Source organism: Pseudophryne corroboree, chromosome 11 (assembly GCF_028390025.1).
Source record: "Pseudophryne corroboree isolate aPseCor3 chromosome 11, aPseCor3.hap2, whole genome shotgun sequence".
Taxonomy (NCBI): Eukaryota; Metazoa; Chordata; class Amphibia; order Anura; family Myobatrachidae; genus Pseudophryne; species Pseudophryne corroboree.
The window spans coordinates 285,391,867-285,418,245 of record NC_086454.1 but is presented as its reverse complement, the minus strand read 5'-3'; the positions used below and the strand labels follow the sequence as shown (position 1 = coordinate 285,418,245).

Sequence of the window (26,379 nt, the reverse complement as noted above, 5' to 3'; positions counted from 1 at the left end):
GGAGGTTTCCCCTGTTACCCTATGGGCCAGTGCAACCCTGTGTGGAAGTGCTGGATGTGTGGACGGTATGGGTATGGAATCCCAGTGGACGAGATCCCGGTGGTCAGAATACCGACGCCGGGTTCCCGACCGCCAGAATGCCGGCAGCGGTGCGAGCGCTAGAAAGCCCATTGCAGGCTCAGTTGCTCGATGCACTCGCCACAGGTTCTGTTCCCACTCTATGGGTGGCGTGGACATCCACGAGTGGGACTAGCCCTGGCACATACTCTCGGTGTCGGGATCCTGGCGTTGGTATTCTGTCCGCTGGGATCCTGATCGACTGGATATTAACTACATCCCGTGCAGACGGGTGATTTGGATTAAACTGTGGGAGAATTAAGAATGTGTAGCTGACAGTGGATGCTGAAGCCCTAGAAATACACAGGGAGCACTCTTCTGATAAGGTCTCCTGTTATGAACACCCCTATGGTAAGGTAATTAGACATATGAGGTGGGCAAATAATGTTATTTGTTTATGTTTTTTAATGTATATGTTTGGATAAGTCAATCATACTGTGCCTTGCAACAATGGTATAACTCCTATCTTGTCTATGCTTCCTATTTGCCCTTATCACCACATTCGTCTGTAAATCAGGGATATTATCACTTTAAATAAATGTTATTTCTCTGTGCTCTGCAGCTTGTTTCAGTCTAAATTATATTTTGGAAGTTTGTGAATGCAGTTAGAGGTGTAAACATACAAAGGCAGAAGGTTGCTGTCTCACATTGCTAATACCTGGGGTTCCAGTTATCTGGTAAAGGTGCTATATGTATGAGGTTTGTACCTGCCCCCCTAGGCTGGTAGCGGAGCTTCTTGGGAGGCAGGCAGAAAATGCTACCCAGCTGCTCTGATTGTGAAACATTATCTACCTGCCACCAGACCAGTGGCGTAAGTTCATCCCCGCCGCCCGGAGGCAAGTTAGAGTTTGGTGCCCCCAACCCTCGAAAAATAAAAAGTGCCAGGACAGAGGTGTCAAGGCCAGTACTGAGATGAAATAGAAAGTCCAGTGGGGCCAGGACAGACTAAGACAGAGGGGACAGGCACAGGAAAGAGGTGATAAGGCCAGGACCGAATAGAGGGGCAGGAGAGATGGGTGACAGGACCAGGACAGAGGGGACAGGGATGACAGGGCCATGACAGAATGGAGTGGACAGGAGAGAAGAGTGTCAGGGACAGGACAGAGGTGACAGTGCCAATACAGAGATTACAGGGACAATCCAGTGGGGAAGAACAAAAATGACAGGACCAAGATAGAGACCCAAGATAGAGGTGACAGGGACAAGAGAGAGGTGATAGGATCAGGACATAGGTGACAGGACCAGGACAGAGGGGAAGGGGACAGGACAGGGGTGACATGGGCAGATCCAGGACAGAGGTACCAGGACAGAACTGAAGGGATAGGAGAGAGGGTTAACAGGGTCAGGACAGGGACAGGGGTTGCAGGGACTGGACAGGGGGGACAGAACAGAAGGGTCAGCAGAGAGAGATGACAAGGCCAGCAGCACAGAGGTGACAGGGACAGGACAGGGGTGACAGTGACAGGAAAGAGGGGAGAAAGTGCCAGCACAGAGGTGGCAGGGATGGGACAGTACAGGGGTAGGAAAGAGGGATAAAAGCACACGTGTGACAGGGTCAGGACAGGGGTGACAGGGACTGGACAGAGGGGACAGGGACAGAACAGAAGTGTCAGCTGAAAGAGATGACAGGGCTGGTAAGAGGTGACAAGGACAGGACAGGGGTGACAGGAGAGAGGGGAGACAGGGCCAGCACAGAGGTGACAGGGATGGGAAAGGACAGGGTGACAGGGACAGGGCAGGCGAGATAGGCCAGCACAGAGGTGACAGGGATGGGAAAGTACAGGGTGACAGGGACAGGGCAGGCGTGATAGGCCAGCACAGAGGTGACAGGAACAGGACAAGGGTGACAGGAGAGAGGGTAGGCAGGGCCAGCACATAGGTGGCAGGGATAGGACAGGACAGGGGTGAGAGGGACAGGAGAGAGGGTAGGCAGGGCCAGCACATAGGTGGCAGGGATAGGACAGGACAGGACAGGGGTGACAGTGACAGGAGAGAGGGTAGACAGGGCCAGCACAGAGGTAACAGGGATGGGATGGGAACAGGACAGGATAGAGGGGAGACAGAGCCAGGCTTAGTAAAATGACCATGTGAGCAGTGATAGCAGCAGGTGTTCTGTCTTCCCCCTCATATGCCCCCCCCCCTCCCAAAAGGTCTTGCACTTACAGAGGGTACAGTTTTCAGAAGTCCACGCTCCTGACTGTGACAGCCCCGCTTTCCCACACTGCGCACTCTCTCCTGGTGGCTGCTGCTATGTGTCCTGGCGTGCTGCAACTCTGGGTCGCGGCAGGATGTCACGTGACATCCATGACCCAGGCCAGAGCACAGCAGCAAAGATCACAGAGAGGAGGAGTGAGCGCCGCTTATGCTGATATGCGCTGCGCTTGCTCGTTCGTCGGCTCCTCTAGCAGCTCCTGCTGCACTACAGAAATGAATCATTTGTGGACGGAACGGGGGACAATGGAGCAGGTGCCGTGCCCCCTTCAGGGCCAGGAGCCCGGCGGCAATGGACTCCGCTGTCTCCGGGAGTTCCACCCCTGCACCAGACAGTGAATGGCTCTCCGCTTCCTGATTGATGGATGGTTGGAGCTATCCTCCAATCAGAAGTGCTGACAGCCATTCACTGTATGGAAGCATGTGGAGAGACTGTGTGGGACTGCAGGAGGGGTAAGTTATTATTATTTTTTTTCATTTATTCCTGTGAATACCCCAGTACATTGCTTTGCCCAGGGCCTACAATGCCATTGTCTTGGTTCTTAAATGGATTGGTGGACTTTTTTTCCATACTTGGAATTGACCAAACCCAGTTCAGGGTCTAATGTGCCGGTGGTGTTCACCAGGGATCCCCGCAAAGAGGTTTGGGCTACGCTATGCCTGACATGCAGGTCACGGTCCTCTGACTGGGTTTCCAAGCACGGGTGCTGGTATACACTGGAGACCGGACTGGTACCAGATAACGGACTGGATGTTAGACTGGATCCGACTACTCGGGACTCTGGACTTGGATCAGTACTGCTGTGAGTCAGGCTTAGATTACTGATGAAGCAGGACCTCAGGATATTTGAGGACTGCAACTAAAAATGTATGCTTGTTCTGAGGTGGGAAGCTGAAGGAATACACACACTTTATAATATGCTTGCTTGCAGGAGAACACTAGAAGTATCTGGGAAACAGCACAGACCAGAGGTGATAATGTCCTTTAAAATGAGCATATAAAAGTAACTAGAAATAGCACACAAAATGAATAGAAACTTGCTTCTAGGACAATCAGAGGTTAACTGCACACAGAGATACAGACCCATGCAGGAGAAGGATGTGGCACTATTCCAAGGGCTGAAGGCAACTGTTTCTAAACAGATATGAACTGAACTCAGTAGAACTTTGAAACTGCAGGGAAAAACACCGGTGCTGGATTAGGTGGTAGACTTGAGGTTTTTTTTTTTACATTTTTTTGGTGTCGTTTTCTTTGTAAAGTGACTGGGAACCCCAATTAATGCACAGGCTCCCCTTGCACTAATTGTGCAACTGATCCTGTGCTTTGTTCGCCATGCTTCAGGCAATGTTACTATTCCCAATCGTAGTCCTCGTGGATCATAAAGTATGAAAAAGTTTAAAAAATGAAATAAAAAAAGTGAAAAACTCATGTCGACCTATTTCCATGTCGACCTTGCCCAGGTTGCCCTAGTGACCATGTCAACCTAATGCATGTCGACCAATAGTGGTCGACCTAATGAGTGCTGACCTAAGTGCTGTCGACCTAAAGACCGGATCCCAGTAGACTCACAGGTGGTAGTGGAGCCACAGCAGCACTAGGGAAGGCTGTAGATCTCTGGAGCAGATTTCAGCAGATTGGGAACTTGAGCACACTGTAGAGTTCAGTTATTAGTAGTGATGTGCACCGGAAATTTTTCGGGTTTTGTGTTTTGGTTTTGGGTTCGGTTCCGCGGCCGTGTTTTGGATTCGGACGCGTTTTGGCAAAACCTTACCGAAATTTTTTTGTCGGATTCGGGTGTTTTTTTCAAAAAACCCTCAAAAACAGCTTAAATCATAGAATTTGGGGGTCATTTTGATCCCATAGTATTATTAACCTCAATAACCATAATTTCAACTCATTTTCAGTCTATTCTGAACACCTCACACCTCACAATATTATTTTTAGTCCTAAAATTTGCCCCGAGGTCGCTGGATGGCTAAGCTAAGCGACCCAAGTGGCCGACACAAACACCTGGCCCATCTAGGAGTGGCACTGCAGTGTCAGGCAGGATGGCCCTTCCAAAAAATACTCCCCAAACAGCACATGATGCAAAGAAAAAAAGAGGCGCACCAAGGTCGCTGTGTGACTAAGCTAAGCGACACAAGTGGCCGACACAAACACCTGGCCCATCTAGGAGTGGCACTGCAGTGTCAATCAAGACAGGATGGCCCTTCCAAAAAATACTCCCCAAACAGCACATGATGCAAAGAAAAAAAGAGGCGCACCAAGGTGGCTGTGTGACTAAGCTAAGCGACACAAGTGGCCGACACAAACACCTGGCCCATCTAGGAGTGGCACTGCAGTGTCAGGCAGGATGGCCCTTCCAAAAAATACTCCCCAAACAGCACATGATGCAAAGAAAAAAAGAGGCGCACCAAGGTCGCTGTGTGACTAAGCTAAGCGACCCAAGTGGCCGACACAAACACCTGGCCCATCTAGGAGTGGCACTGCAGTGTCAGGCAGGATGGCCCTTCCAAAAAATACTCCCCAAACAGCACATGATGCAAAGAAAAAAGAGGCGCACCAAGGTGGCTGTGTGACTAAGCTAAGCGACACAAGTGGCCGACACTAACACCTGGCCCATCTAGGAGTGGCACTGCAGTGTCAATCAAGACAGGATGGCCCTTCCAAAAAATACTTCCCAAACAGCACATGATGCAAAGAAAAAAAGAGGCGCACCAAGGTGGCTGTGTGAGTAAGCTAAGCGACCCAAGTGGCCGACACAAACACCTGGCCCATCTAGGACCTGGTGGACACTGTCAGCGAACTGCTAAACTAGTCTAAAAAAAAGGCACCACAGGTATACAATGTAGATGGATGGATACTAGTATACTTTATGGATGACGAGTGACGACACAGAGGTAGGTACACAGCAGTGGCCTACCGTACTGCTATATACAGTATACTGGACCTGGTGGACACTGTCAGCGAACTGCTAAACTAGTCTAAAAAAAAGGCACCACAGGTATACAATGTAGATGGATGGATACTAGTATACTTTATGGATGACGAGTGACGACACAGAGGTAGGTACACAGCAGTGGCCTACCGTACTGCTATATACAGTAGTATACTGGACCTGGTGGACACTGTCAGCAAACTGCTAAACTAGTCTAAAAAAAAGGCACCACAGGTATACAATGTAGATGGATGGATACTAGTATACTTTATGGATGACGAGTGACGACACAGAGGTAGGTACACAGCAGTGGCCTACCGTACTGCTATATACAGTATACTGGACCTGGTGGACACTGTCAGCGAACTGCTAAACTAGTCTAAAAAAAAGGCACCACAGGTATACAATGTAGATGGATGGATACTAGTATACTTTATGGATGACGAGTGACGACACAGAGGTAGGTACACAGCAGTGGCCTACCGTACTGCTATATACAGTATATACTGGACCTGGTGGACACTGTCAGCAAACTGCTAAACTAAAATGCACCACAGGTATAGGAATGTAGATGGATAGTATACTTAATGGATGACGACACAGAGGTAGGTACAGCAGTGCACTCTGCACTGTACTCCTCCTATATATAATATTAATTATACTGGTGGTCCCCAGTCCCCACAATAAAGCAGCACACTGTGAGCACAGATATGGAGTGTTTTTCAGGCAGACAAACGTATACTGGCGGTCACTGTCAGCAAAACTCTGCACTGTACTCCTGCTATAGCTGCTCCCCAGTCCCCACAATTAAGCAGTGTGAGCACTCAGCACAGCTATATCATGCAGCACACTGAGCACAGATATGGTATGGAGCGTTTTTTTCAGGCAGAGAACGGATAAAAAAAACTAAACTCTGCACTGTACTCCTCCTAACAGCTGCTCCCCAATCCTCCCCACAATTATAGTAATAAACAAGCACAAGCAATCAAATCAACTGTCTTCTGACTTCTACTAAACGGAGAGGACGCCAGCCACGTCCTCTCCCTATCATCTCCAATGCACGTGTGAAAATGGCGGCGACGCGCGGCTGCTTATAGAATCCGAATCTCGCGAGAATCCGACAGCGGGATGATGACGTTCGGGCGCGCTCGGGTTAGCCGAGCAAGGCGGGAGGATCCGAGTCTGCTCGGACCCGTGTAAAAAAGGTAAAGCTCGGGGGGGTTCGGTTTCTCGGAAACCGAACCCGCTCATCACTAGTTATTAGTGAGATGAACCTGCACTGACCCGAGAGATAGGTATCAGGTAAGATTGTAAATACTGGGAAATACTGATACTTAGGTTGAAGAGACACAGAGGGAACACTGGAGAAATCTGCACCTTGAAAAGCTTGCAGGAAGGAATCCAGCAATACAGAAACACTGTAACAAACTAGGATATACAAACTTACTGCACACAGAAACCAGGAATAAGCAATTTAACTTATTGCTCTGGCAGTGAATCAATAAACAGGGACAGTTTACATAGAAGCTGCAGGTTACAGATTGGCAGCCAGAGTCAGCTGAAGCAAGGAGCAGTCTGACTGGAGGAGATACAGTCAGCTGACAAGATCCAACATCATGGGCCAAATGTAATAGAGTGAGAGTTTCAGAAAGTGAGAGATCTGGTAAGGTTTTCAGTTTTTTGAAAGTGGTAATCATTTACACTGCAAAACCAGGCTGATCTTGCTATGTAAATGATTGGCACTTTAAAAAAAAACTGCAAAGCCTTACCAAATCTCTCACTTTTTGAAACTCTCACTCTATTAAATTTGGCCCCATGAGTCCATGCATCATCTCCATGAGTTGCAGCAAGAAAGCCTGATCTGCAGGACAATGAAGTTCCAGGGTGTGACAGTTGTTAAGACAGCCCTGTCCCACAATAAGCAGGTGCCAAAGCCAGAGTCTACTGCGCTGCCAGGGAGGAGTGGGCCCGTATGGGACATAGGCCTTCTCCTCTTTTAAACTGCCCCTGTGGGAATCACACATTCCTTTCACATGCATACCAAAAATTACAAAATCTGATTGGTAAATGGGTCCTAGGCATTCTTCGCACTATATCAAACTATCTGCATGTATTACATACCCTCCTACTGTACCTTTTTGGCAGGTACAGTACCTTTTTTCTATGGTCTGTACCGATTTTTGACTCTCCATTTTTCAATTGAAAGTATAGGAAAGGGAGGGGGTGGTGGCCACACTTCCTTCACTCGTGGCCACGCCCCTTTTCCTAATACTGTATGTACCGATTTTTATTTGTAAAATGTTGGAGGGTATGGTATTATACTGTTTAATTAATTTAATTATGGAAAAAGTTGCTAGAATATTTTTTGTATACATTGTTTTATTTTAATACAAATATTTAAAAAAAAATCCCCAAACAAACACCCAATCCATATACAGATATAGTACATCTAGGAAATGCTGTATTCCAAACCGAATACAAAAAACAATTAAAATAGCAGTAATAAAAATATGAACAAATAGTAAAACATTTTTAGATAAGAACGATTAATATGGAAACAACGTGTAAAATTCAACTAACTTTTTTTTTTCCTGGAAATTAATAAAAACAACCCTTGAATATTTTTAAACTGTATTTTTGAAAGCATAGTGCCAGACTATGTGTTATGTCCTGCAGTTGGACAAAATATCTCATCTTAACACCGGTTAAATGTCAGGGGAAAATGGTTAGCAGAAGCATATTCAAGTAATTATTCACATAAGTATCCCTGAGGAAGAAGAGATGAATATATAGTGTTAATAGTCTTCAGCAGACTGGAAATTGCTCAGTGATAGAACTACTGTAATATAATGTATAAAAAAATAATAGGTGCTGCAGACCATTTATTCTGGAATATTTAATTAAGGTGCCCTTACATAGGCTTCTATTGCTTTAATGAGGTTTCTGGTGTGTTGCAAACCCTCAGGGACAAGCAAATTGTTGATACAGTGGATGTTTTGCAATTTTCTTCAAATTGTTTATATTCTATGTGAAAAAAATACAATTACTACATGCAGTATACATAGGGATGTTTACACTATATATGCATTCTACTCTGGAATAGTCTACAAACTACTTTCCCCTGTAAAGAGACCAATTGCATGTGAAGTGATAGAAATGGCTGTGTAACAGCTTATCCATTTATTTTACACACATAGGGCCATATGTAATAGAGTGAGAGTTTCAGAAAGTGAGAGATCTGGTAAGGTTTTGCAGTTTTTTAACGTGGCAATCATTTACACAGTAAGATCATCCTGGTTTTGCAGTGTAAATGATTGCCACTTACAAAAAAAAAAACAGCAAAACCTTACCAAATCTTTCAGTTTCTGAAACTCTCACTATATTACATTTGGCCCTAAGGGTGAGATGTAAGGCCTAATTCAGACCTTCTTCACTGGCTCACTTCTCCGCTCTTATCACTGCTTAGTATGGGCCTAATTCAGATCTGATCACAGCAGCAAAATCTTTCCTTAATGGGCAAAACCAAGGAGGTCATTCCGAGTTGTTCGCTCGCAAGGCGATTTTAGCAGAGTTGCTCACGCTAAGCCGCCGCCTACTGGGAGTGAATCTTAGCATCTTAAAATTGCGAACGAAGTAATCGCAATATTGCGATTACACACCTCGTAGCAGTTTCTGAGTAGCTTCAGACTTACTCGGCATCTGCGATCAGTTCAGTGCTTGTCGTTCCTGGTTTGACGTCACAAACACACCCAGCGTTCGCCCAGACACTCCTCCGTTTCTCCGGCCACTCCTGCGTTTTTTCCGGAAACGGTAGCGTTTTTTCCCACACGCCCATAAAACGGCCTGTTTCCGCCCAGTAACACCCATTTCCTGTCAATCACATTACGATCGCCAGAACGATGAAAAAGCCGTGAGTAAAATTACTAAGTGCATAGCAAATTTACTTGGCGCAGTCGCAGTGCGGACATTGCGCATGCGCATTAAGCGGAAAATCGCTGCGATGCGAAGATTTTTACCGAGCGAACAACTCGGAATGAGGGCCCATGTGTACTGCAGGGAGGGCAGATATAACGTGTGAAGAGAGAGTTAGATTTGGGTGTGGTGCAAACTGAAATCTAAATTGCAGTGTAAAAATAAAGCAGGCAGTATTTACTCTGCACACCCAATCTAACTCTCTCTGCACACGTTATATCTGCCCCACTGCAGTGCACATGGTTTTGCCCATTAGAGAAAGATTTTGCTGCAGCAATCAGGTCTGAATTAGGCCCATACTAAGCAGTGATAAGAGCGGAGAAGTGAGCCAGTAAAGAAGTTGCCCATGGCAACCAATCAGCATTGAAGTAACATTTATAATTTGCATACTATAAAATTATACAGGACAGCTGATTTGTTGCCATGGGCAACTTCTCCACAGGCCCACTTCTCCACTTTTATCACTGCTTAGTACATCTCCCCCTTAGGGCCTTATTTAGAGTCAGATGTAAACACAAGTTGTAGCTTTTTTCAGATGTATCTTGCATTCTTATTTAGTGTGCATGTGTGTCTTTACGCAATGCATGTCTCTTTTTCAGGCCTACACCAGACTTGTGACTGTGTATGGTTAGGATGCAGGGACTGGAGCTGGAATGGGCATGGTAGCCGGGGTGCAGACATGGCCAAAGTACAGTAATGTCATAGTGTGAGAGTGATGCTACAACCATAGCTCCCTGGAGGGTTCTGACTTGAGGGTTCAGATGCAGTTGTCAACCCTGATGACGACTGCATCTGATTGGCCACAAACGTTAAAAACATGAAAAACATACCCATTTATACAAAAATAGTGTAACTGCTGGAATAATGGGGGTCATTCCGAGTTGATCGCTAGTGAAAAATGTTCACAGCGCAGCAATTAAGTGAAAATGCGGCACTTCTGCGCATGCATATGCGGTTCAGTGCACATGCGCAACGTATTTCCACAATGGCCGATGTATTTTTACACAAGGTCTAGCTACGCTTTTCAGTCGCAATGGCAGCCGCAGAGTGATTGACAGGAAGAGGGCGTTTCTGGGTGTCAACTGACCGTTTTCAGGGAGTGTTAAAAAAAAATGCAGGCGTGCCTGGAAAAACGAAGGCGTGGCTGGCCGAACGCAGGGCGTGTTTGTGACGTCAAATCCGGAACTGAATGGTGAAGTGATCGCAAGCACTGAGTAGCTCTGGAGCTACTCTAAAACTGCACAATTTTTTTTTGTAGCCGCTCTGCGATCCTTTCGTTCGCACTTCTGCTAAACTAAGATACACTCCCAGAGGGCGGCGGCTTAGCGTTTGCACGGCTGCAAAAAACTGCTAGCGAGCGATCAACTCAGAATGACCACCAATGTTTTAAAAGTCACTTTAAACTAGAGATGAGCGGGTTCGGTTTTACTCGGCTTTACTCGGGTATTTCGGGTTTTGCTTATTGACTATCCAAAACGCGTGACATCCGTGATCCAGTAAGATGCCGTTTCGAACCCCGAGTAAATCCGAGTAAAACCGAACCTGCTCATCTCTACTTTAAACTAGTTTGAATACACGTTACACAAATAATGATACACAATTGGCGAAGCGGAAGCCTGCACAAATTGTAAAGTTCTAAAATGATATTTGCACTTAGCTCGTGTCACATTTCAGATGCTGCAAGCCACTTGGCAGCTTATTATCAGGGCACTGAGGGGGTAATTCCAAGTTGATCGCAGCAGGAAATTTTTTAGCAGTTGGGCAAAACCATGTGCACTGCAGGGGGGGGGGGGCAGATATAACATGTGCAGAAAGAGTTAGATTTGGGTGGGTTATTTTATTTCTGTGCAGTGAAAATACTGGCTGCTTTATTTTTACACTGCAAATTAGATTGCAGATTGAACACACCATACCCAAATCTAACTCTCTCTGCAAATGTTATATCTGCCCCCCCTGCAGTGCACATGGTTTTGCCCAACTGCTAAAAAAATTCCTGCTGCAATCAACTTGGAATTACCCCCTAAATGTAATGTGTTTCCATTGCGTAATGTGATTTTTTTGCATTTTAAGTTCTAACAATGAAACCGTGTCTCCAGTCTGACCACATCTGACCCAGGTACACGAAGTCAAACGAGGGGCAGTTAAAGACTTATTTTATAAATTTGTGACTATGAATAGGTCAGAAAAATGCAATTATTTTTTTACAAGCATTTTGCAATTCTGTTTGCATAAAACTCTGAATAAGGTCCTAAGTCAGGGCTACTAGTAGGATTCCAGGCACCCACAAACCCTCTCTCCCTTCCTTACACTTGCCTATGACCTCACCCTTCACATTTCACAGTCTTTGTTCCAGTCTGATATACCACATTTGATAGTGGAACCAATTAGGCTCAACAACACTTCTCAAGGCACACAACATGTAAAAAACAAGTTATGACATATGACACAGTTTAAGAAGGATATAGCGTTTTGTCACTCAAGGCAAATATGCCAAATATGTCTCTTCTCTTCATCCCAGTAATCAACCAAATGCCTAAAACACATGTCCTTAATTACAATAATTATTCTAACAAAGCATAGAAGAGTAGAGAATACCTCCCAAACTACCCCAGTTTTGGCAACACAGTCTCAAATTAAGAGCCTCAAAATGTGCCGGCATCCCGGTGGTCAGGATGCCGGCAGTCATGTCACCAACGCGGAATCCCAACACCACTCGGGAGACTACAGCTGAAACACCGATAGCCAAGATCATGAAGGTAAGAATCGGGGTACAGGTTAGTGTTAGGGCCCAGGGTTTACGCGGTGCTAGGGTTAGGCACCAGGGTGTGGGTAGCCATAGTCACCCCCTATCGAGGGTTAGCCAAAGCTGTCACCCCCTGGAGGGTTAAGGTAAGGGACGGGGAGGGTAAAAATACATACCCCTTCCGATGGCGGGATCTTCACTTTTGGGATGCCTCTGTCGGTCATGTGCCCACCGACATCCCGACCAGCGGTATTACATACCAAACCCGTCTAGAGCTGTACACACCCTAGTGCACGGGTTGGTGGGGGTTACCTGTGAGGGCATGGACACACTATGTTGGGGGCCCCATGTAACATCAGTCAGGGTGGTGGGGCTTAAAGTTGATTTTTTGTGGTATTTTTCACATTATTTGTTCTAGCTAATTAACTGCTAAAAAAAATACATTTACTTTACCTTTTTTTAATTTTATTTTTTGTTTACTATTTTATGAGGGTGAATTGGAGAAGTTCTCAGTTCTGCAATTACAATAATTCTGGCAATTATGTTTAATTTTTAAAGCAAAGCAGCAAGTACTGTATTATACCAATCCAGGAGGCAGAAGAGTATTCATTGCATTGTAGCCTTCTTTATCTGAATATCCAGAAGACTCCTGAATTGTGGGGAAACCTCATAGACTGCTCTAGCAAATGGTGAATGGGATGAAAATTGTATTATCAAGCCCCATCCACCTCCGTGAACATGGACTGTGAATGCCTTCATCTAGATCTAGCACAGGCCTGGCCAACCTGTGGCTCTCCAGCTGTTTTGAAACTACACATACCACCATGCCCTGCCAACAGTTTTAGCATTCCCCAATAGCAAAAATGTGGTAGGGCATGCAGGGACTTGTAGTTTCTCAACAGCTGAAGAGCCAGGGCTGATCTAGCTGCTTGCACCTCTTATTTGTACACCTTACCTCTGCATCTCCATGAAGGAGGAAATGAGAAGTAGGTCAGTTTGAGTAAATGCATAAAATGAGTCACACTCACATTTCCTGTAGCACAGCGCAGGAGACTGCATGGTACAATACAGCTGTTAAGATTCAAAAATAACAAATAACGATGTTGAAATAACAAAAATGGGTCATTTAAACATTAGTCAGAATGTGGGCTACATATATGTATGGGATAAAAACGTTAAGACATAGTACAACTATGGTCCGAAATAGAAATCAAAATATGTTTCGTAATTTAAGTGTGATGATCTTGAATATCTGTGTGTGGTTTTAAGGAAGCTATGTTAATAAGCAAACTCCTCCAGCTGCTCTAGGCCGTACAGATCAGCAAGCATTTTAAATCTTGGACCCCAATCATTTAATACATCATAGTCAATTTCAGAATCCGATGATCCAGATTCCAGGGAGCTGAGAGATTCCACAGTTGATTCCGACCCTTCATAGCCAAATATGTGGAGAGTGTCGTATGGAAGCCCTTCTCCATCATTGTCTGCTTCATCCTTCTTTGCTTCAATCATGGAGAACATATCTCCATTTCTGGATGGTTTCTGGACCTGGGCATATAGCATGGGACCAGGCTCCGCCTCTCTCTTTGGCCTCACCACATTCCTACGCACTGAGTTGAGAACGGACACATCATAACTGTTGGTGTCCATTTCTCCTCCACCTTCCTCATCGTAGGTAACCAGCTGTTCATGGATTTCTGGAACGTTCTTTCCTAAAATAATGGGGGTTTTACCCCGCATCCTTTTCAGAATCAGCAATAGTGTGACAACTGCAAAAGGAAAGATGAAATAACCGTGAAGATAAGAACTTTTTTCTGAAGAATAACTTAACTGCCCAAGTGCCAAAACAATCAGTTTTGTCTTTAGAATTCTGACTGCTTGTTCTACAAAATAGCTCCTAAACGTATATGAGATAACAGACTAGCGTACTAGCTTCAGCACAAAATGGACCATATCAAGGGTCCATCCAAACCACATCTCTATGTGCCCAAGCATACATTATTCCGCTCCACATTACAGAGTTATGGAATCAGTACTATACTACCACAATTAGCGCTATTTGGATGTCTGAGTGTTGTTTTTATTTTCCACGCCGTAGGTTTACTAGCCACATGGAACACAACCACCCTCTTTGTATACTACTTTATTTACCCTACTTTAAGCCTTTTTACCAAATGTGCATGGCATACTGTATAGTTTTCTCTATTCACATCACTGAGTAAAATAAAAAAACATTATCAACACGCATGACTAGCGCCAAGACTGGATTAAGATTTGTGGGGGCCTCACGGCAACTAACTTGTGTGGCCCCTACCAAAAAATGAACAATAAAATATGTGTAGATATTCCCAATTTGAACACCCCCATTGTATGCCCCCAATTGATATTATGCCACACAGAACACCAGTTTGCAAATGCTACAGTGCTCCCACACTGCTGATGCAGCTATGTGTGGCAACCCCCCTGGGCAACCGCCCTGGCTGCCATGTTATTAATCTGGTTCTGACTAGGGCCTCCCATATTGCATACATGTCAAGGGGACAGTTTCTATAAACTCATTTTTACAGTAGAGTAAAGGGGTTCGGTATATTTTGTCCACATAGTACCATCTGCAGTCTACAGCTGATCTTCTCAACTGCTATAATTGTGAATGCCCAGCTTACCACAGTAAGCTTTTCTTTCTGTTGCGCTTCTTTTCTTTATCCAGTCCCAAACATATCTATAGTATTTTTGCATTTTTTTTAAATTAGACATTGAGATAAAATATTTTTAAACTCATCTCTCAAGGAGTTGGGCCAAGGATCAAAATGTATCTGTAGCCCTATAGTTCTTATAGGCTGCCCTGCATATGACACCAGCACTTACCCAGAAGTATGAGGAATATAGAGACAAAAACGATGATGAGGGTATTAGCGGACACAGCAGCGCGTTTTGCAGCCTCTTCGCAGAATGTGAATTCTCCATTCTCATTGCACTTGCAGACAGTTATGGTCAAAGTGTTGGTGCTGCTCTGCTCTGGTGTCCCATTGTCAGAGATGACGATGGGCAGGTAATAGAACTTGGCCACATCCCGATTAAATGCTCCATTTTTTACGATGATACTGGCTGTGTTATCTGGAAAAGATAATATAACACTGGTTGGAAAGTTGTCGCTTGTTACTAACATTGTTCTCAAAATATGTGTTTTCTGACACCTTCTTATAGAATTGGCAGCTTCCATGTTTGAAGCCTTGCTACAGGTTCTAGAATAGGGTACACAGCCATACTTAGGGTGTGCAAGTGGTGCTGCCGCCCAATGCACAGGGCTCTGGGGGCTTCATCCTCTCAGCTCCATGGCACCTGCATTTGTCTTGCGGTTGCCTGGAACAGCACCCTGTGTCAGTATACGTCGGACTCTGGATTGGATTGTGGGCAGAGGAACTGCAGGGCACTAGTGCTGTAGAGCAGATAAGAACTGGAAGCTGTATTAACCATACTGGGACTGGTATTGCTGGCATCAGTAGTGCTGCAGATCAGAACTGGAAGCTGTATTAACCAGACAGGGACTGGCATTGCTGGTAGTAGTAGAGGCGAGCTGCAGATCAGGTCAGTACTGGTTACTGTTAACCAGGTATGTCTGGAGTCTCCGATAACTTGTAAATTATGTCTGTGTATGAATGTAATGCTTACACTGTAGTCAGTGGCGGAACTAGCGAGCGGTGGGCCCAGGTGCGACAAAATGCTTTGCCCCCCCCCCCCCCTCATCCCGTCCAAGACCACCCCCTCACCCCTGGAGAGGATCTGGTGAGGGGGACCTGCTCAGGGCCAGAGAAATGGATACCTAGCAACAGTGCCGTAACTAGACATTTTAGCACTGTGTGCAAGAAACGGCATCGGAGCCCCACCCCTGCATGCAAAACAGGGGCAGTGCGCGCCGTAGGTGTGCACAAAAATACATAGGGGCATGGCTTAGTGGGGAAGGGGTGTGGCCACAAAATAATACCAATTCATAAAACGATGCGCAGTAGTCTCCATTATTCAAATTACGCCGCACAGTAGCACCACTACACCAGGTAGAGACCCTTTTACACCTTACGGCGGATAGATTCCCCTTTTTACACATTACGGCAGGCAGCGTCCCTTTTTACACATTAAGGCAGACAGCGTCCCCCTTTTTACACATAACGGAAGACAGCGTCCCCCTTTTTACACATTACGGCAGACAGCATCCTCCTTTTTACACATAACGGCAGACAGTGTCCCCTTTTTACACATAACGACAGACAGCGTCCCCCTTTTTACACATTACGGCAGACAGCGTCCCCATTTTTACACATAACGGCAGACAGCGTGCCCTTTTTACACATAACGGCAGAAAGCGTGCCCTTTTTATACATAACGGCAGACAGCGTGCCCTTGTTACACATTACGGCAGAGAGCGTGCCCTTTTTACACATTACAGCAGACAGCGTGCCCTTTTTACACATTACTGCAGGCAGATTCCCCCTTTTTACACATTACGGCAGACAGCGGCCCCCTTTTTTACACATTACGGCAGACAGCGTCCCTCTTTTTGCACATGAAAGAAAGAAAGAAAGAAAGAGAAAGAATGAATTATACTTACTGTCTCCGCTGGCTCAGGCTCATGCTCCTCGGTGCAGCTTCTGGCAGAGATCCCGATTCCCGGGCAGGAGAGAAGGAGGAGGAGGGAGGTGGAGGAGGGAGCCGCAGCAGCGCTGTGTTATTGGTGGAGGCGCTGCTGCTGCTGTCCCAGTCCTTCACCATAGGCTGCCCTCCACCGCTGTGAATGCTGGGATGCGCTTCACAGCGTCGGAAGACAGCCTATGGTGAAGTAGAGGGACAGCATCAGCAACGCCTCAACCTATAACACAGCGCTGCTGCGGCTCCCTCCTCCACCTCTCTCCTCCTCCTTCCCCCCCGTATCCGCCGCGCTCCTCTCCGGGCGGCTGTGTGCTGCGGGCGGCGGTTGCCTGCAGCACACAGCAGCATGTAATGAGTCAGTTTGACTCATTACATGCTTTGGGCCCCTGGACAGTGGCGGGCCCCAGTGCAACGCACTGGTTGCACTGGCAGTAGTTCCGCCTCTGACTGTAGTAGGAAACTGTGGAAATGAAGACATTATAAAATGTGCACCCTGCAGAGGAATAACTTGATTGCAGGACTTGAGAACCAAAGGCAGGTGGAAAGCACAGTTAGGAGAGAGACTCACAGAAGGCAAAGTACTAAGATACAGGCACATTAACAATCTCTGTAGAATTGGGGAATAACTTACAACATTGGGGTCATTCCGAGTTGATCGCTAGCTGCCGTTGTTTGTTGCTTTGCGATCAGTGAAAACAATGGCTAATCTGCGCATGCGTATGCACCGAAATGCGCACGCACGTCGTACGGGTGCGAAGTCCATTGTGGTTTTGCACTGGTTCTAGTGTTTGGAAAAATGCAGGCGTGGCCGGGTGTTTGCTGGGCGGGTATCTGACATCGTTACCATGTCACTCGTCGCAGCAATCATCGAACAGAATAAGTAACTACAGGGATGGTCTTGTTTTGCACAAAATGTGTTTGCAGCGCTCTGCTGCACAGGCGTTCACACTCCTGCAAAGCGAAAATACCCTCCCCCATGGGCGGCGACTATGCGTTTGCACGGCTGCTAAAAAGTGCTAGCGAGCGAACAACTTGGAATGACCCCCATAGCTCAAGGGTTTCCAACCACGGTTCTCAAGGCACATTAACAGTCCAAGTTTTAAGGATAGCCATACTTGAGCACAAGTGAATTAAACAGTACCTAATGCTGTGCATACACGTACAGATAAGTCAGATTAACAGGTATTATATCTGGCAGCCTCAGACAATGCAGATACAGATGGAGCTACATCGCAGGCGCATCCCATTCGTTCCCTGCGGGGCGCACCTAGTCGCAGACGGAGCCACGATTAACGTGGGTCCATCTGTATCAGGGACTTAGGCTGGATACACACTTGCCGATGCACATCATATGTGACATCGTGCAAGATTTCCCCCGCAAACTATATCGTTCATACACACTGAGGTCGACCTAACCCACTTGGGGCACAGATTAGCTTCTGATTGCAGAAAGGAATTCCAACATTACTAATGCTGGGCATACACGGTCAGATAAAATGCCTGCCAGACTGACAGGCCTTTTATCTGACCTTGCTGATATCCGGGGACATACACTATGAGATATCTCACAGTGTACTGTATGTCATGTGATATCAGGGCTCTATCCCTGGGGAGGAAACATTTCCCCATTCCTGACCTTACCATGGGAAGAAACAGGGGAAATGTCCGTCGATTGGCCGCGGCAGGGCATACACTACCCGATGCCCCTGACTGGACACTTGAAAATGATAACAACACAGGGCACTGTCTGAGGCTGCCAGTGAGTCCTCTCTAGCCCCAGAGTTACTGTATAGGGCAGCGGTTCTAGAAGTTTGTGTCTAGGCACCCTGGTGTGCCTCGGGACAAATGCAGGGGTGCCTTGGATTGGTGGATCAACACCAATTCAAATTATTTATGGTCAATGTAATAGGCAAAACCAGTGCTGGTGGTAGCCACTCATAACATATGTGATCAAACAGAAGCAAATATTGGCCCTCATTCCTAGTTGTTCGCTCGGTATTTTTCATCGCATCGCAGTGAAAATCCGCTTAGTACGCATGCGCAATGTTCGCACTGCGACTGCGCCAAGTAACTTTACTATGAAGAAAGTATTTTTACTCACGGCTTTTTCTTCGCTCCGGCGATCGTAATGTGATTGACAGGAAATGGGTGTTACTGGGCGGAAACACGGCGTTTCAGGGGCGTGTGGCTGAAAACGCTACCGTTTCCGGAAAAAACGCAGGAGTGGCCGGAGAAACGGTGGGAGTGCCTGGGCGAACGCTGGGTGTGTTTGTGACGTCAACCAGGAACGACAAGCACTGAAATGATCGCACAGGCAGAGTAAGTCTGGAGCTACTCTGAAACTGCTAAGTAGTTAGTAATCGCATTATTGCGAATACATCGGTCGCAATTTTAAGAAGCTAAGATTCACTCCCAGTAGGCGGCGGCTTAGCGTGTGTAACTCTGCTAAATTCGCCTTGCGACCGATCAACTCGGAATGAGGGCCCTTGTCCCTCACCACACAATTGAACATAAGGATGACATAAACACAATTTACTTAATTTAATATTTATTTCTAAATTTCTCAGTAAGCAACTTTAGGCCTAGAGGTGCTGTAAAAAAAATTCTGATGCTTCAGGGTGGCATGATTTTTAAATAGTTTGGGAACCACTTGTATAGGGTTTTGCAAGTAGTATCCATGGGGCAGATTTATCAAAGCTTGGAGAGAGATAAATTGTAGAGAGAGAAAGTAACAATCAATTAGCTTCTGTCACTTTATAGGCTGTGCTTAAAATCACAGGGGCTAATGGGATAACAGTTTATCTCTCTCCACTTTATCTCTCTCCAACTTTGATAAATCTCCCCCTATAATTCTAGACCTTTTAAAAGCGCTCATCCACCCTTCCCAGCTGCCTGTCTCCTCTGTTATGACGCAAATGCCTTTTGTATGGTGGTCTCGGGAATAGGCCCTGCGTTTTATAGTAGTTACTATTATGAACTGTGATCTCTATAACGATTACTAGCTATCATTCTGTATATCAGTTACAAGGATGCATTCTGTAGGTGGTCCTAGAAGGATCTCTATTTTTTTATGTTGGTCCCTATAATTATTTATCTTTTGTAAAGAAGTAATAATGACACTGTCTATTGTATATTAGTCACTAGCAGTGGCAGGTTTTACCTTACCATAGCTACAGCCCCACCCTCAGTAAAATCTGTCCCCTGGGACTGCCAGTCCAGACTGTGATAGCAGGGAGTGTACGCACCCTGCACCCCGAGTATACTTACCTTGTGCCGGCAAGCTGGTGCCTCTTCCTCCATGGCGCCATCTTCCCAATGACATCTTCAGGAAGATAGTATTCCGCAGTGAAAGCACAGACTGTGGCATTGTGCCAGAGCCCTTGCTCTTTTGTACGCATATGCCATCTTTGCGAATATCATTGAGAAGATGGCACTGCAGATGAGGAGGGACATGCTGTTTGCACAAGGTAATATGCAGGAATGGGGGGGCTGCTCAGAGTAGGGTGGGCTTAACATATGAAGGTCACTAGAATGTTCTCTGTAATGTATAATATTATTTATAATGTATAGGAGGCACCAGAATTCTATCTCTATTGTATATTGATCCTGATGCCAATATGCACTGATGTTCGTGGCAGCTGGAAGTGAGTGTTGTTATTTTTTTTTATTATCAGGATACAGTAGTGTATCTATAATGGGTGCGGTGTGTGCGGTGCACGCAGGACCCCGGGGTGCAGAGGTGCACACACTGTACACCATGCACCCATTTTTTAATACTCACCTCTTCAGAGTCCCCCGTTGGGGGCAGCACCTCTTGACAAATCACCGGGAAAATGGCGAGGCGGGTATTTTGCCAGCGTTTTGCACATGCGTAGTAAGGAAATCTCCAAGAGAATGGCCACTACGCCATTTCCCCGGAGATTTATGCATGCACAATACAGTGTTTGCACCCTAGTGCTCAGACCATTATGCTGCCAGCTATAGAAGAGGGGGCCCGGATGGAGGAGGCTGCACATGGGCCTCCTTCTCTTTTAGGGGGTAAATCAGATCTGATCGCAGCAGCAAATATGTTAGAAGTTGGGCAAAACCGTGTGCACTGCAGGGGGGCAGATATAACATTTGCAGAGAGGGTTAGATTTGGGTGGGTTATATTATTTCTGTGCAGGGTAAATACTGGCTGCTTTATTTTTACACTGCAATTTAGATATCAGTTTGAACACACCCCAACCGAATGTAATTCTCTCTGCACATGTTATATCTGCCCCCCCCCCCCTGCAGTGCACATGGTTTTGCCCAACTGCTAACAAATTTGCTACTGTAATCAGATCTGAAGTAGGCCCTTAATATGCCCCTGGAAGGATATATTTAGTTTGTAACCTTTGTAATTCATTCTACCCATTTATTCAGTAGCTGCCTGTCTCCTCTGTTATGACGCAAATGCCTTTTGTATGGTGGTCTCGGGAATAGGCCCTGCGTTTTATAGTAGTTACTATTATGAACTGTGATCTCTATAACGATTACTAGCTATCATTCTGTATATCAGTTACAAGGATGCATTCTGTAGGTGGTCCTAGAAGGATCTCTATTTTTTTATGTTGGTCCCTATAATTATTTATCTTTTGTAAAGAAGTAATAATGACACTGTCTATTGTATATTAGTCACTAGCAGTGGCAGGTTTTACCTTACCATAGCTACAGCCCCACCCTCAGTAAAATCTGTCCCCTGGGACTGCCAGTCCAGACTGTGATAGCAGGGAGTGTACGCACCCTGCACCCCGAGTATACTTACCTTGTGCCGGCAAGCTGGTGCCTCTTCCTCCATGGCGCCATCTTCCCAATGACATCTTCAGGAAGATAGTATTCCGCAGTGAAAGCACAGACTGTGGCATTGTGCCAGAGCCCTTGCTCTTTTGTACGCATATGCCATCTTTGCGAATATCATTGAGAAGATGGCACTGCAGATGAGGAGGGACATGCTGTTTGCACAAGGTAATATGCAGGAATGGGGGGGCTGCTCAGAGTAGGGTGGGCTTAACATATGAAGGTCACTAGAATGTTCTCTGTAATGTATAATATTATTTATAATGTATAGGAGGCACCAGAATTCTATCTCTATTGTATATTGATCCTGATGCCAATATGCACTGATGTTCGTGGCAGCTGGAAGTGAGTGTTGTTATTTTTTTTTATTATCAGGATACAGTAGTGTATCTATAATGGGTGCGGTGTGTGCGGTGCACGCAGGACCCCGGGGTGCAGAGGTGCACACACTGTACACCATGCACCCATTTTTTAATACTCACCTCTTCAGAGTCCCCCGTTGGGGGCAGCACCTCTTGACAAATCACCGGGAAAATGGCGAGGCGGGTATTTTGCCAGCGTTTTGCACATGCGTAGTAAGGAAATCTCCAAGAGAATGGCCACTACGCCATTTCCCCGGAGATTTATGCATGCACAATACAGTGTTTGCACCCTAGTGCTCAGACCATTATGCTGCCAGCTATAGAAGAGGGGGCCCGGATGGAGGAGGCTGCACATGGGCCTCCTTCTCTTTTAGGGGGTAAATCAGATCTGATCGCAGCAGCAAATATGTTAGAAGTTGGGCAAAACCGTGTGCACTGCAGGGGGGCAGATATAACATTTGCAGAGAGGGTTAGATTTGGGTGGGTTATATTATTTCTGTGCAGGGTAAATACTGGCTGCTTTATTTTTACACTGCAATTTAGATATCAGTTTGAACACACCCCAACCGAATGTAATTCTCTCTGCACATGTTATATCTGCCCCCCCCCCCCTGCAGTGCACATGGTTTTGCCCAACTGCTAACAAATTTGCTACTGTAATCAGATCTGAAGTAGGCCCTTAATATGCCCCTGGAAGGATATATTTAGTTTGTAACCTTTGTAATTCATTCTACCCATTTATTCAGTAGCTCTAGTGCTGCGTGCTGCTGAAGAAGTTGCAGCTCTCTACTGTACCAAGCGGCTGTACAAAGAGGAATAGCTCCAGAAATAATCCTAGAAGATGATTATAGGCCTCTCTACACATACATATGTTAGCATGCTGGTGAAACAATGGGTAGTTCCAGCTATTCGGGGGAACCAGGCCACTGGAAGAAGAGTGGCTACACCCAGTTTATGGGGCTAATGTAATAGCCTGCGGCCCACAAGCCGTACGGGAATTCTGGTGAGTATGCCCGTATTTTAAAAGTGGCAATCATTTACATGGCAAAACCAAGTTGGTTTTGCCTTGTAAATGATTGCTGCTTTAAAATACGGGCATACTCACTGGAATTCCCGCACAGCCTGCATCTCGCTATTACATAAGCCCCTTGGTGTACATTCCTATGATGCAGCAGGGTGCATAGTCATAGCTCAATGGGGGACGGGCATGGTCAGCCACCCCTGTGCTCCCGGATCCCTACAAAGTCCCAGGCCTGGGTGATTTGTACCTGTCCCATCCTCTAATTTTAATACATAATTGCCTAGTTTTCACACATCTAATTCGGAAAATTTGGAGGAGCAGCCTGAAGCATTTCGCATGAGAATGGCTCCACCCACTTTACTGGCGAACTGGGCAGGATCCAAAAGGCAGGACTATTCTCCATTGAGTCTGGGAAAACTCCCTGAAATTAGTGTCTTCCAGACATTTTTGTTCAGCAATCAAGTATGTGTTTTATAGTGATATATTAGCTGGGTGCTACACTGCAGAAGGTTCTAATTATGTGCAAGAATAAAGTTCTTTGATTGTACAGCGCTGCTGAAGATGTTGTCACATTAGGCACAGTAAAGTTTGTTTCTCATATAAAAATGATCGTCAATGTTACATTTCCTCTTTCTCAGGTATACAAAACTTTGGAAAAGTTAGAATTTGGCATCTGCTGAGCTCTGTTGTACAGATACGTGAAGCAAATGTATTAGAAAGACAAACGCTTTCTGTATCACGCCGAGATAGAAGTCGGCAGCAGTTCCTCGATCCCCCGCAGAGATGCCATTGAAGGAGGAGAGGAACAAAATTCTAGGTTTACAAAAACACATTCTGACATTTCTGTGTGTAAACTGATGCGTCGCTGGTAGGAATACAATACCGTGATTATCTAGGACTGTGAAATTGTTTTCTTTTTCTGCCGAATAATATGTAAACTTTATCCCTGGGACCATCTCATCCTTATCAGTCGAAGAGATTTGTAAAATGACCTAAAATGAGAGCAACACCTGGAGTTACAGCTTTATAGATGACTTTTCCATACAGCGACAGTTCAGAAAACAATAAAAAATAAAATAAAATTGACCAACAAAAAGGCTGATATTGCCTTACATTATAAGTTATTTCTATTAATTTCATCATAGTTGCCCACTCTCCCCAAACGTACAGGAAGATCCACAAATACAGGGAAGATCTCATGGGAGAGCAAGTGTTTCTCCTACAGGGACGCGGGCAGGAGTGTGGCACAACGCTCATCACCAAACCATGGGCCCGATTCAGACCTGATCACTGCTGTGCAATTTCGCATAGCGGGCGATTATCGAACTGCTGCACACGCGTATGCACCGCAATGCTCATGCGCGATGGACAGCAGTGACAGGATGGTGGAAATATTTCGATCGTACGCCCGTTCACAAGGTGATTGACAGGAAGAGGACGTTTGTGGGTGGTAACTGGCTGTTTTCTGGGAGTGTCTGGGAAAACGTAGACGTTCCCAATCATTTTCAGGGAGGGTGTGTGATGTCAGCTCCGGACCCTATCAGCCTGATTTCTTCGCACTGGGATAATAAGTATTGAGCTGTACACAGACTGCACACACTACACAGAATGGGAAAAAACATTCGATGGGGAGTGTGATGGGAATGGTTTTGCAGCTGTCCACTGACTGAGGGGAATTTTCACACAGCGTACACATGCAATCGCACACTTGCACGGGGCGAATTTTCACTCCCCCTGGGCGGCGACTATCTGATTGCAGCACAACGATCAGGTCTGAATAAAGCCCCATGCCCACCTCATTGTATATACAGTGCAACTTAGAAGTACAACAGATGAAGCTGCTAACTAATAACTATTGTGTTCAGCGGAGCCATAACTAGATGTTTTGGTGCCCTGTGCCAGAGAGAAAATAGTCACACAAATGAAACTGCTTAAACAAGACTGCACGGTCCCCTTGCACGTCATCAGTGACTGATTGATGGGAGTTTCGTGCTGCATGGCGTATTAAGGCTTGGGGATATATTTACTAAAAATCAATTTCCAGTCTATTTAACATCGTCCACAATAGAGCCAACATCACAAAATCGACCACATTGTTTCTATTTCAAACAGCTCATTTACAAAAAGTTGATTTTGAGTTCCATTTTAAAATCACAGGGTGATGTGATTTCTATTTGAAGATCTAAATCTGGTGAACTCACTAATGAATTGACTCAAAAACGACTCAAAACTGACTCAAAGTCGACTTGTCACATGCACTGTATTATCCACAGACACCTTCAAACAGAACTGTTTCTTTTGAAAATGAAAATGGTGATTTTTGGTTCTGTTGAGGTTCTATTTTCAAATCGACTGTTAGTAAATGAGCTTTTACTATTGATGTCTATAGGGAAATACTGATGGTCTATTTGAGGTTCTGTTTGTGTGTGAAGTCTAATTTCTTGGGATTTTGAGTAGATTTTGCCTTTAGTAAATACCTGATTGTCAAAATCACCACCAAATCACCACAGAAAATCGACCCTTAGTAAATTTACCCCTTGGTGTATGAGGACACAACTGTATGTACTGATCAGATTTTTTTCACATGTATAGCTATGTACTGTATGTGGCTACATGTTGTTATGTTTTTTATTTAGTATTTTTCTTTTTCTTTTATATCTTTTTTTAGTGAATAAAATGGATTGTTTCTAATGTACATCTGTCCTATGTTTACTTTTTATATGTATATGTATTGATTAGTTTGTGGTATTGACAGCACAGTTTTTTGTTTTGGTATTTTTGTTATACAGTGTGAGGTTTACAAGTTCCCTCTTTGGTTACTGCTACAGACAGTAATCCACCTTTCTCACCAGTATTTATCAGACGCTGAGTGGGGTTTTTATTTTAATGCAGCAATCAGCAATAAGCAACTCCGGAGAAGGGGAAAATACTGACGCCTAAAAATGCTTGCAGGCAAATACAGTCACTGAAAACCCCAACATTACTTACATGCTCGTTGGCTGTATTTTCACATACTTTGGGAGTATAATGCTCAGCAAACTCGGGAGCATTGTCATTTACATCAAGCACTTGTATATAAACGTTTACTGATGATGCTTTCTTAGTGGGAGAATCTGTAATGGAGAATTTTTCAGAGTTAATAATAACTTTTAGGTGCTTACACATACGCGTCAATTTAACTGATTATTATAATACTACACATATAAAAATGCAGCCTGTATTTTGTAAACTGAAAATAATTACTCTGACAATCAAATTAATAAATGCACTTTATTAGAATATTTTCATTTATAAACGTCAACTTAGCACCAAAATAATGGGAAGACTGATACATACCTCCAGAGTAGGTTTAAGGGAGACTCCGGAGACGGCAGAGTTAGGTATAACTATATATAGGTGCTGGGGGGTGTGGTGCACCTCACACCCTACAACCATTATAGATAAGTCATTCCATACCTCCCATCTGTTACGATATTGGCTGGACGTCATTATTAAAGGACCGCAAAAGGGGTGGAATTTAATCCAAAACTATGGACTTCTGGCCGGATAGGG

General features: G+C 45.2%; 1 protein-coding gene across 1 annotated transcript in view; it reads right to left on the bottom strand.

Annotated features, from left to right (window-relative positions):
• Positions 1 to 7,628: 7,628 nt before the first annotated feature.
• The window catches only part of CDH5 (cadherin 5), a 122,857-nt gene continuing 104,106 nt past the window's right edge, over positions 7,629 to 26,379 (bottom strand). The window contains exons 9-12 of the mRNA XM_063945401.1: positions 25,816 to 25,940; positions 23,711 to 23,819; positions 14,848 to 15,096; positions 7,629 to 13,751 (exon numbers count right to left, since the gene is read on the bottom strand). Of these exons, the coding sequence (XP_063801471.1) occupies positions 13,261 to 13,751; positions 14,848 to 15,096; positions 23,711 to 23,819; positions 25,816 to 25,940 (974 nt within the window). The 3' untranslated portion in view covers positions 7,629 to 13,260. The remainder of the gene's footprint in view (positions 13,752 to 14,847; positions 15,097 to 23,710; positions 23,820 to 25,815; positions 25,941 to 26,379) is intronic.